This window comes from Ascaphus truei, chromosome 3 (assembly GCF_040206685.1).
Source record: "Ascaphus truei isolate aAscTru1 chromosome 3, aAscTru1.hap1, whole genome shotgun sequence".
NCBI classification, from domain to species: domain Eukaryota; kingdom Metazoa; phylum Chordata; class Amphibia; order Anura; family Ascaphidae; genus Ascaphus; species Ascaphus truei.
This window is the reverse complement of record NC_134485.1, coordinates 214,202,387-214,214,017: the sequence shown is the minus strand read 5'-3', so window position 1 is coordinate 214,214,017 and position 11,631 is coordinate 214,202,387. Positions and strand designations below refer to the sequence as shown.

Genomic DNA, 11,631 nt, shown 5'->3' with positions numbered 1-11,631 from the left:
CTAAGTCTGCGATAAATATTTCACGCTCGGAAACCATATTACTATGCAATACTTAACGACCGATTCACTAAGAGTTATATATACACGACAAAACGTGTCAATTACCTAACTGGTATACAGGTGACAAACTTATAAACAATATTTTCAAATGTAAATCCTTTCATAGTCCAAGTGGGCAGCTAGGCATGGAAAATGTCTCATAAGAAGTTAATGCAATTAACTGAAACTAACATGACGCAGCCACGCAGGGGCCTGCAAAACCATGCTAGTGTTAGGGATGCAAGACTACATTTACCATGCCTAGCTGCCCACTTTGTCCACAAAGGAGTTAATATGGTAACGTAAATCAGTTTTTATCATCTACTCGAGCTTGATTAGTGTTATTTTGATTAAATATAGTGGCGCACGCCCACATGCACGCAATAGGCCTAACCCTAGGGTACATTATAAAAATTATCGGACGTTTTCCACAATAAGTAATTATAAGTCCGCTATCAACCTTTACATCATAGCTATAGCACTTACTCTTGTACAGATATTGTACGCTTCTTTAACTAATGTAATATTTCATTTAGTAAAACTGCATACTTAATACTGCGTCAGGTCTGTGAAAGAATAAGACTTAATGATATTAGCAGAAACTGGTCTCTGGTTTTTGTTTACAGATCACGGTCATCCCTTTGAGTGCCCCAAGACGTACTCTCAACATCAAAAGGGCCGGTACTCTGGCCGTGATTCGCAACCTACAAGAACATCTTGCAATCCTGCTCCGATTGTACCCAGAAGCAGATATTCAAAGTGAGCATGTAGCACGCATGGCTCAAATTGTGTGTTTTAATATTCTATTATTGTGAGTCTTATGTCAGACAGGGTATTTCCTGTTAGAAATGTTTTTAGGAGATCGTGTTTGCGGCGGACATAATCGGAACGGAAGTGGAATATTCTCTACTTCCATTTAAGTCCTGATGGGGCCTGCCCTGTGATCGCTACACTAAGCCATCAAGGGGTTAAAGATCCAGAAGAGCGGTAACACTCCGTGCCAGCTTTCCAGCACTCAAAGGGTTAAGATGTGTAGGAAATGTAATGACAAACAATTCATGTATTTATTCAAAACTAACTTAGAACAGATATATAACCAAACCAGGTTACATGGTCAAAACTGAAAAAAATATATATATTTATATAGTACATATAAAAAAACAAACAAAAAACCTTGTCAGATTAAATATAACTGTTAGTTCTACTAAATTAATATAAATAAGTTAATTAGTAAGCGCCAATGGAAGATTCTGGAATGTCTGTGGCATGCATATCTCGGGTCATATCTGATTTTTCTTTGAGCTTTGATTGAAGCAATGTATGTTCTACTACACCAATCCTTATATCCATCTGAACAGTTTCTTGTTTCAGCTTCATTAAGGCTTGTTTAATCTTCACCAAAGGAGCTGTACGAATATGAAAAAAAAACAAAAAACAAAATCATGAGTATTTATTTAGAACCCCAAAGTTCCATGTGATCACTGAGGATATTGCCTCAGCAAAAATGTTTGCTTCTAAGCCCAATTTTTCCTGAATCTCCAAAGACAGCATTAGTTCCATTACAAAAACAGAAAGGCCCAGCGCAACATACAAAGTGAGACAACATATAGGACAATACTTCAGTGCTAATCTGCTCATGAGTAAGGGTCATTTAGTTAAACCCTTTGGCCAAAGTGTTATAAGCCTGCAGCCAACATCAAGGCATGATCAATTTGCATTGTTCCATTACGTCCAATAGTTATCCCATTTTAGAATGAGGACACATTGGCAGATTATATCATTGTGATGACTCCCGGCCATGGTGTTATTAAACTCTGTTAACTTGGGGTTAATATTGCACCCGGTAGAAGAAGAAAAAGAAAAAAAAAACACCAATAATAAAAAAAAAATACGATTTTTTTACGAAATTCTATGTCCTAAGTTTTTACCATTGCAGTAAAAATGTACTGGATGCAATATGAAAAGTGTGATGGTTATGTGGTAATTAACCCCAACAATTAATTCAAATGAAGTACCACTACAGAGGCAATAGTGGAGAGGAATCCCATATAACACTATCATAGGGTTATGAAGAATTATTACAACCCTATGGAAGAAAATATATTTATCGCTTTGATAGCCAAGGCTTCAAATGCACAGCACAAGCACCAAAACTTGCTACTACCTACCCCCTTGCCTACTTAAGAGGCTAGTTAGGAATTTCATGGCAAATCTTCACCAACTGCTAAGGAAAGTAAGGGGTTAACCACTACCACCTTTCCCGACCAGAGAGCCCAACCTAGCCTTTCCAAAATATGTAACGCATGCGTTAAAATATGTCTTTTATGCTGCAACAAAGTGAGGACTTGCCCACTAAAAATAACACCTTTTTTGTGGCAATTCCAATTTGCTTGATTATCGCTGTTAGAGGGCCCATATGTGCTGTTGCAACAAGATTTCAGCCTTCCGCCCCAGTTGAAGAGATGGGATCTAACTGATCCGACTTTTTAAGAAACAACTGTATGGTTTCATTGGGACTTACCACCGTCTGTCATACTACTTCCTTTTTCTTCCATTTCTTGCTTTACTTTCTCCAAGTCTTCCGTAATCTTAAAATAGAGAATTTGTAACTATATAATGCAGATTTTACTGTCTGGCTCACTACCTTACAGCAAATATATGACAAGAGAGCCCCTCTACTATTTGTTATATATGACTCTGAGAACTGTTTCTTTTGAAGTGAAACTTCCTTAGTGGCACCTCATTCGTGATGGGGCAAAAATGGATTGTGGAGACAGAAATGAAACGGATGTGACGTCAGTGCTGGCAGTTGAGGGCGGGCTGTGTTCTGGCTCAGCCCGACCCCAACACTGACATCACACCCGCTCCACAAATCAGATGCGGCCGCCGGCGCCGCTCCTAATGGCCACCACACCCCCCACACAGCCGCTGACATGCGGCGGCGATAGCCGCCGGCGCCGCTCATAACGGCCGCCGTTCCCCGCCCGCTGCCTACTGCCATGCCGCGCATGCGCGATGGCGCCAGTGACTCCTGGCTCCTGCTCGGGTAAAGTGGGAAGCAGGGGGGTTTGAGCGCGCCGCTTCCCACGCATACGGCGGGCCCGGTGCGGCCGCGTCTCAACCTTCCCCCACCCCTCTCCCCCAAATTACCTCCTGTATTCCTCCCCCCACCCCCCCCCACCGGCATCATGGTGTTCTTCCCCGGGGGGGGGGAGGGCGTCACACTCACATGGGCCTCCTCGCCGTATGTGCCGTCCTCCCTGCCCTGATCCCCGGCACTGCGGGGCAACACAACCTGTGCCCATCCCTCCTCCTACCACACTGCTCTGCCGCCGTGCTCGCAGGTGCAGGGGGTCATCGGAGGTGCGGGGGGTGAGGGGAGGTGAAGGGGGGTGATGTGAGGAGGTGAAGGGGGGTGATGTGAGGAGGTGAAGGGGGGGTGATGTGAGGAGGTGAAGGGGGGGTGATGTGAGGAGGTGAAGGGGGGTGATGTGAGGAGGTGAAGGAGGGTGATGTGAGGAGGTGAAGGGGGGTGATGTGAGATGCAGGGGGGGTGATGTGAGGTGCAGGGGGGGTGATGTGAGGTGCAGGGGGGGTGATGTGAGGTGCAGGGGGGGTGATGTGAGGTGGGGGGGGGGGTGATGTGAGGTGGAGGGGGGTGATGTGAGGTGCAGGGAGGTGATGTGAGGTGCAGGGGGGTGATGTAAGGTGCAGGGAGGTGATGTGAGGTGCAGGGGGTGATGTAAGGTGCAGGGAGGTGATGTGAGGTGCAGGGGGGTGCAGGGGGGTGATGTGAGGTGCAGGGAGATGATGTGAGGTGCAGGGGGTTGATGCGAGGTGCAGGGGTTTGATGCGAGGTGCAGGGGGGTGATGCGAGGTGCAGGGGGGTGATGCGAGGTGCAGGGGGGTGATGCGAGGTGCAGGAGAGTGATGCGAGGTGCAGGGGGGTGATGCGAGGTGCAGGGGGGGATGCGAGGTGCAGGGGGGTGATGCGAGGTGCAGGGGGGTGATGCGAGGTGCAGGGGGGTGATGCGAGGTGCAGGGGGGTGATGCGAGGTGCAGGGGCATATGCAAGGTGCAGGATGGGTGCGCATACATCACACACGCACACACACAGTCACACGCACACACACACAGTCACACACGCACACACAGTCACACGCACACACACACACACAGTCACACGCACGAGGAATTCACGCTTAGTGCAAATAGCTAATACAGGGGATGTGTGCCGAGCACGCACATTCTAAGTCCAAATTTATTTGCGTTTTGTCAAAGAAATTGTATTTTGATTTTTAATTAAAACATCACCAACACAAACACAATTTCTGTGACAAAAGTCAAAGAAGTTTCACTTACTATGCGCGTGCACAGCACACACAGCTTTTTTTTTTCTTTAGAATAACAATTTATAGCGGATCAATAAAACACGAATATCTTCCGGCAACTACAGTACAACTCATAACAGATATATACCAAATAAGTTAAACACAGGAAAAATGTTGATTCAGGTAGAAATTGGATTGACATTATGGGGGTAGGAAGGAATGTATTTTTACCCTGGAGACATGGCAAAGGGAGTCATCAAAGCGCGATCCAAATTATTGTACTCAAATAGGCAATATCTCCCATTAACTACAATGGACGACATCACTGCTTCGGGAGCAATAGTGCGGATCGCGCTTTGAGGAATCCTGAACATTATTGGACGTTTCACTACTTTTTTTTGTGCATCAATATAAATACAAATATAGGATGAGTAGCTCAGTCAATTAAATATAACATAGGTTGAACTCGATGGACATATATCTTTTTTTCAACCTCATCAGGGATACCGGAACCCCTTAATAGGGCCTGTATCTCAGGAAGTAGGGGGTCCCCGGACCTAAAATCAATGCGGTTCAGCTCCAGAGACCCCTGCTACAATACTGTAGTGTTAGAATTTAAATAAAACCCCCGTGATGGCCTTTTAGAGGCGCGCAGTGAGGCTAGGTCCCCAGTGCAGCCAGCAGCGTGCGCACCTCTCACCAGCACCTTACCTGCTCCCTGGCTGTCCCCAGTCCCTCCTCGCTTCCCTGATCACTGTGACGCGTCAGCCAGCAGGGGCTACAAGAGGATTGTGTTCCCGTGCGGCGACACATCATGTGGTGAGGCAGGGAGCCAATGAGGGGAAATCGCCGGCAGCCTGACATAAACGGGAGGGTGGGTGGATACACACACACACACAAATGAATGTGATGTCACTGGCAGGTATATCCACTTTGACGTTTCTTTTCCCGATCGCCTCTGCCAACTGTATTTTTCACTGCATTGCATCCCCGCCTCTCCTCTATGCCCCCCCCTTCCTCTTTTGGCCACGCCCACCCCGCGCCTAAAAAAACTCCCTGTAGACCGCAGTGAGGCGCCGAGCACGTGCCGCCAGGACGCAAGGCGGGCGCCCGCCGGCGCATGCAGCGGGGCCTTAGAGTGACCGATTCAGCCTCTCTTTTACTGCGCGTCTCTTACAGATAAGTAGACCCCGGTAGGATTAACACAGTAGGGACTAATCCGATGGGCCATTTAGTCTGCAGAGGATCATCATGCGGCATAGTGCATGCGTCACCCAGGTAAATGATCGGATAATGGGCGCTGCAGCTGTAAGTATATAGACCTCCCTCAGTAGATCGAGTTTGTCTCTTAGCACCATGTAGCGGGCAACTTGTAGTGTCCCGGCCACCCACTGGGCCTGGGACATCCTAGTTTTAACACTTCGTCCCGGGACGCGTGCCTGTTGGCTGGAGTGGAGAACGCTCAGCACCTTTCTATACATATCAGACTCTGCAACCCCGCCTTCTAGAATAACTATCGTAAAATTGATCTAGTGTCTACACCCTGTATGCCCGCGGAGAGGATCCAGGGCTGCCAGACCTTAAGGAATTCACTGCAGGAATCGTTTGTCAGGTTCAGGAGCTTCTCCATGTGACAGATGAAGCCCAGTCTATTTTTTATTATAGATAATGCGGGGATTCCCAACTGCTTCCACATTGTAGCCAATTCACATCTGGTTGGCGTAGAGATGTGGGATACCAGCCTGTTCTCCTGCCTAGATAAAGCATCAGACGGTCTGTTTAGTAGTAGTAAGAGTCAGGGATCCAAGTCTACTTGCAGGATTCCCTGGATCCATAGTCTCACGTTATGCCGTAGCGCAGATACCCTCGGGCAGGCCCACCACAGGTGGATGAAAGATGCCTTACCTCCACAGCCCTTTGGGCAGTATGGGGGGTAGCCCGGGATAAACCTGGAAAGCATCAGGGGCGTTGGGTACCACCTCAACAGTACTTTGTACCCGTTTTCCGGATTACCGTGGAGATCGAGCACTTAGCTACAGCTAAGAGGATATCGTCCCAGGAGTCCTCATCAATTTCCTCCCCCAGTTCATTTTCCCATTGGGACATATATTAAAAAAATTTGTGGGCATGGATGGGGAATTAACCACCACTCCGTAGATACGCGAGATAAGCCCTGCTGATCCCTCGTCTTTTAGACATTGGGTTTCAAATTTTTGACTTCAAGATTACAGTGAATTTTGTTGGATGAGCTGCTGTAAATATAAATAGTTACACATTTAAAAATATATCAGATAAGTATTTATGAATAAATGTTTCAACTTTAAGGGCCATATTTATTAAGAAGTGCTAATACATAAGACACCTTCCATGTTGGAAGACACCTTATGGCCATTTCAACCGAATGAGCCATAAAGGGCTATACTTATTCAACTGTGTTACTCCAGAAGAGGTATTCTGTGCTGGAAGACACCTTACACCATTCACTTAAATGGGCTGTAAGATGCCATATTTACAAAGCTGTGCCGGAATGTGCCTTATGGAGTAGCATAGCATGGCTTATTAAATATAGAACTAAAATGTCTCCATAGTTATAAAATGTCTTTTTTGATATGACTAAACTGCTGTATATACACAGGAAAACTGTCAAAGCAGACCTATTTTTGATTTTGTTGTTGTTCTTAAACTAATTAAAGGGGAAGAAACAATGTACCAGAAAAGATCAGAATTACGCTGACCCAAAACATATTCATTTTTGGACAGAAAGCCGATAAGCATAAATTGTATTTATGGGAAGCTTAATTTTTTCTTTTTTGAGGAAGTCCTGTACACTGCAGCTACATTTTCTTGCCCATGTGGGCCTGTCCCTTTAGTGTCGAGAGAAAATAGACACGTAGTAGGAGTAGCCTTACACTTGCAAAAAAATCTTATGCAAGTAAATCTAAAGACATAACCGATCTTAAAAAAATAATAATAATAAATAAAAAAAACACATTCCACCTCATATAGGATTCTAGTCCTGTCTGTTACGCCTCCGCTTCCTTGCTGGTATCGTTCTTTTGCCTGGGGAGAAAAGAAAATCAAAGTGCTGCACACAAAACACAGCAAGAGTAGGATTTTGGTTTTCTATTGCATCTCGAATGTAAGATGGGCTAACTTTTTGTTATGTTTAGATCAATAAAATTATATATTATTAATAGATAATGGTGATGTTTATGTATGTATATTTTTATTTATATAGCGGCAACAGTGTATGCTCCACTAACAAAATAGAAAATAGGAGACTGGGAATTATAATCCAGTAAGTGCAACAAACAAAAGTGGACAATATCAGAAGTTAATTCTATCCTGGAGAGCTTATAAAATAATCAGTCAACAGAGACCGTAGGGGAAAAAGTAAATGCAGTCGCTGGCAGTGCCTGACCAATAGCACTTGTAAGTACCTCATTGGGTGTGGGGAGCAGTGATCACAAGTCCAGGCTATTGAAATGCTTCATTCGAAAGGCATACGATTTCAGATTTAATTTCAAGGTGGTGAAAGAAAGTGATTGGCATATATTGAGCGTGAGGGAGTTGCACAGGTAGGGAGCATTGGGGGAAAAAGATTTTAGGTGAGACCAGTAGACATGGAAGGTGTGTAAAGAGAACAGTTATGGACAGAGGGCAGGAGTCAAACAGGGGCATGGTGAGCAATCAAAGCGGAGATGTAGAGCAGATCAGAAGAGTATGAAGCCTTGCAGGTGAGGAGAACTTTGTAGGTGAAACGGGACATGATGGGAAGGCAGAAGATGGATTTAAGAAGAGGAGTAGAAATAGACAGTGTTCTGGGAAAAAAATGAAGTGAATTTGACACAGGGAGACCTGTTTGTAGTACATTACAATAGCCAAGAAAGGAAAGAAGGGCTGCTACAAATATGACAAATTATCATGGGTTTTCATGCTATGAATAATATTCTGAATGAGCTTACTTTCAGCTTAGATAAGTCAACTCCCCATTTTTAGAAACAAATACTTTTTTAAATCATAAGTAGGATCTTGTAAAATTATATTGATTTGTGACCATGAGAAACTCATGGGAGACAGATTGACTTTTCATTTCCAAACTTTTTTCTTTTGTGTAACAGGCTTTACGGGACAAATACAAAACATAGTAAACTCTGCATACTTTATGCTTCTTAAGGACGTGAAACACATTAATGCTGCTGAAACTGTGGCTGCTTCAACTCACCCAAAGAACCAAAATAGACAGGTATCAGATTAGTCTAACTACAGTGAAAAGACCCACTAACAACCTCTTTGAACTTAGCCCATAGAGATGCGATTGTCCAATTGATCACATTTTTCTAGCACTGTGACAGTTATAACATTGGGCAAAACTACAATTTAGAAAAAGACCAAAAAAAATAAAAAATTTATCAATGCAGAAAAGCACAAAGATGGTAAAAATGTCACAACAGTTTTTTTTTATTTAAAGCACAATTGCTGAATGTGTAACACTTCCCAAACAAACACAAATCTACATAGGAATCTTGTGCATAATTAGGATTACCTCACTCAGCTGGGCCTGAGCAGCTCGATACTCCTGGACCAAGTGCTCCAGCTGATTATGAATGTACTTCTCACGACTGCTCACTTTCTCTAAAGTCTTGCTGATTTCATTGTGCAGTTTGTCAAGATATCCCTAAGAGTACATTTTAAATAAGGAAAAAAGGGTTAAAAAATAAATAAAATACCTTCCGAAAGTTATGCCCACTTCTGTTGGTTAGAGAGCCAATACTTTGCCAATGAATAAATTGTCAATCCCCTACTATTTCCCAGTTGGACAGGAATGTCTTCTCCTTACTAGCAGTAAAACGCTTGATGCCATTATGGATATAGAATTAAAGTGGAAACTTTAAAATACTCCTTTTGCTATGCTTATGCTATACGAAGCAGAGAGAACACAACTTGACTGAATGGATGAAAGGACAATAGAATAATTAAAAGAATGAAATCCCTGAGGACGTTTAGCAAAAGGGGTAACATGGGGTTGGGGATGCCCCATAATTCCCCCTTTAGGTATAGAGGTTAAGGTGATTGGTTGGTGAGCTGTTGGAATATTCTGGTGGGAAAGGTGTAGCTAGGTGGCTAGGCAAAGATAGGGACGAGGCCAGGGGATTGGTCGATATGGGTTGCAGGGTAAGTGGAAAAGAGTAAGTGATTGGTGGGGGAGGAGAAGAGACGTGGGAGCACGTGACAGGTGAAAGTTTGGGCAGAAATTTATGGGCTTAAATAAAGGTTCTGAGGAACGGGACAGTCAAATACCGAATGAGCAGTCAGAAGCGTTATGCCTCGCTCCCCTTGAGGATTTTTCACTCTATGCTTGGTAAGCATGTGCGTTTTATAAATATGTAGGGTGGGGAGGGGGGAAGTGGTTTATCTTGTTGTAGCACAAGGGTTAATTTTGAGCTTTTTGTAAAGTACGATTAACTCGTTGTTATGGGAATGTTTAGGTTCCTGGCTGGGGTACAGAGCCAATGTTATTTAGGTATTGTGTCTGGCTGGGAAGCTAGAGGTTAATTTATCTTGTGGATGTTTTGATATTTATGCAAGTTTATGATGTAAATAAAATGTGCGTATCACCACAACCCTGTTTGTGTCCTGTGTGAGATATTGTAAAACAATTTAATGTTGTAGAAGTTAAAAAGATACAGCAGTTCCCATGCTCAATTCAAGTTTCTCATAAAAACCAACTTGTTTTGTACATAATGCATACGGACCTTCTCTAACTTTTGTTGGCACATTACATCCAATCATTTCCATTTTTAAACATGCTTCCATGCCTTTGTATTTCATACTACTGTATTTGCAGTTTGTACTTTTCTGGTTTTAAGTGAAATGTTTTAATATTTGTATTTTAAATATACAGAAAATTCAAGTCTCTAAAAATATTAGAACAAAAAAAAAAAAACAGAACAAAATACCTTTGTTTCTTTAAAAGACGTTTCAATTCCATCTTTATGCTGATGCATTTGGTCAACATGAATTCTCCAGTCCTACAGAAAAAAAAAAAGTCAAATAGTAAAAATAAAAGGAATCCCTATCCTGGTTCGCCATGCAGACATAACATTGATTAATAGTGCAGTAAATAAGTTTATATGGAACAAAGGCAGAAATAGAATTGCAATGTCAAAACTATTTATTCCAAACTTGGTGGAGTGAGTTTACCTGACATTAGAAAATACAATTTGACATGCATAGCCAGGCATATGGGAGACTGGCTAATGGACAAAGACATATATTCCTGTATGAAACTCGAGGAACAAATGGTGCTCCCAATGACACTGAAAGAGATCCTACATACGACTTGGGGAAATATACCTTTAGTAATTAGAGGGAATCCACTGATAAAAGATACATGGGCCACGTGGAAGACATTGAGAAAAAAGTATGGGATGTGCTACAAAATATACAAATTTCTGTCTATACAAGGTAACATGAAATTTGAACCAGATCGATCTCAAAATATGTTTAAGACGCGGGAAACCAAAATAATTAATATAAGGCAGCTGGTAGATACAGAACGGGAACGCTTTATGTCATTTGAAGAGCTCAGAGTTAGAAGGACATCCCACAATCTCACTACTTCCCCTACATTACTGTAAGGACCTGGAGAACTATAAGAAAGAGATATTAGAAAACAACAACATGTTTGATAGCTACTTTAGGACTGAAAATAATATTACAGATTCGATCTCTGAATGATATGATTGTATCCGAGATAAAGACCTTGGCAAGCAATTGCAAAAAGTGGTAGCCAAGTGGAACAAGAACTTCCCAGAAATAACTGACTCTTTACTGGTAGGATTGGGTAGAACCAGGAAAATAATTATATCAGAGACATGGAGGGAATTGCAATTTAAATTACTACATAGAGCACGGTATGCGTTTGATATCCAATATAAACAGATAGAAAAGGATCAAAATAAATGGCTAAAATATGTCTGCTTATTAAAGCGGATCTAAAACACTGCCTATGGGAATGCCCATATATATCTGATTTTTGGGACCAGGTTAATATATATATATATATATATATATATATATATATATATTTTAGACAGAGACACAGAGACAGAGACACACAGACACAGAGACACAGAGACAGAGACAGAGACACAGACAGAGACACGACAAAAGTGGTAACTGCGAAGGAACCTCCATCGGCTTTATTTGGGAACATGGAGGGGTGGAAAGAAGTTAATGGGGACTCAGGAAACCCAAG

The 11,631-nt window shown here is 42.8% G+C and overlaps 1 protein-coding gene across 7 annotated transcripts in view; it reads right to left on the bottom strand.

Annotated features, from left to right (window-relative positions):
• Positions 1-1,086: 1,086 nt before the first annotated feature.
• Positions 1,087-11,631, bottom strand: part of IFT57 (intraflagellar transport 57) — a 56,904-nt gene continuing 46,359 nt past the window's right edge. For all 7 annotated transcript variants that reach the window (XM_075590073.1, XM_075590072.1, XM_075590071.1 and 4 more), the window contains exons 8-12: positions 10,331-10,402; positions 8,917-9,048; positions 7,368-7,430; positions 2,561-2,627; positions 1,087-1,445 (exon numbers count right to left, since the gene is read on the bottom strand). In XM_075590073.1, coding sequence (XP_075446188.1) covers positions 1,267-1,445; positions 2,561-2,627; positions 7,368-7,430; positions 8,917-9,048; positions 10,331-10,402 — 513 coding nt within the window. In that variant the 3' untranslated portion in view covers positions 1,087-1,266. The remainder of the gene's footprint in view (positions 1,446-2,560; positions 2,628-7,367; positions 7,431-8,916; positions 9,049-10,330; positions 10,403-11,631) is intronic.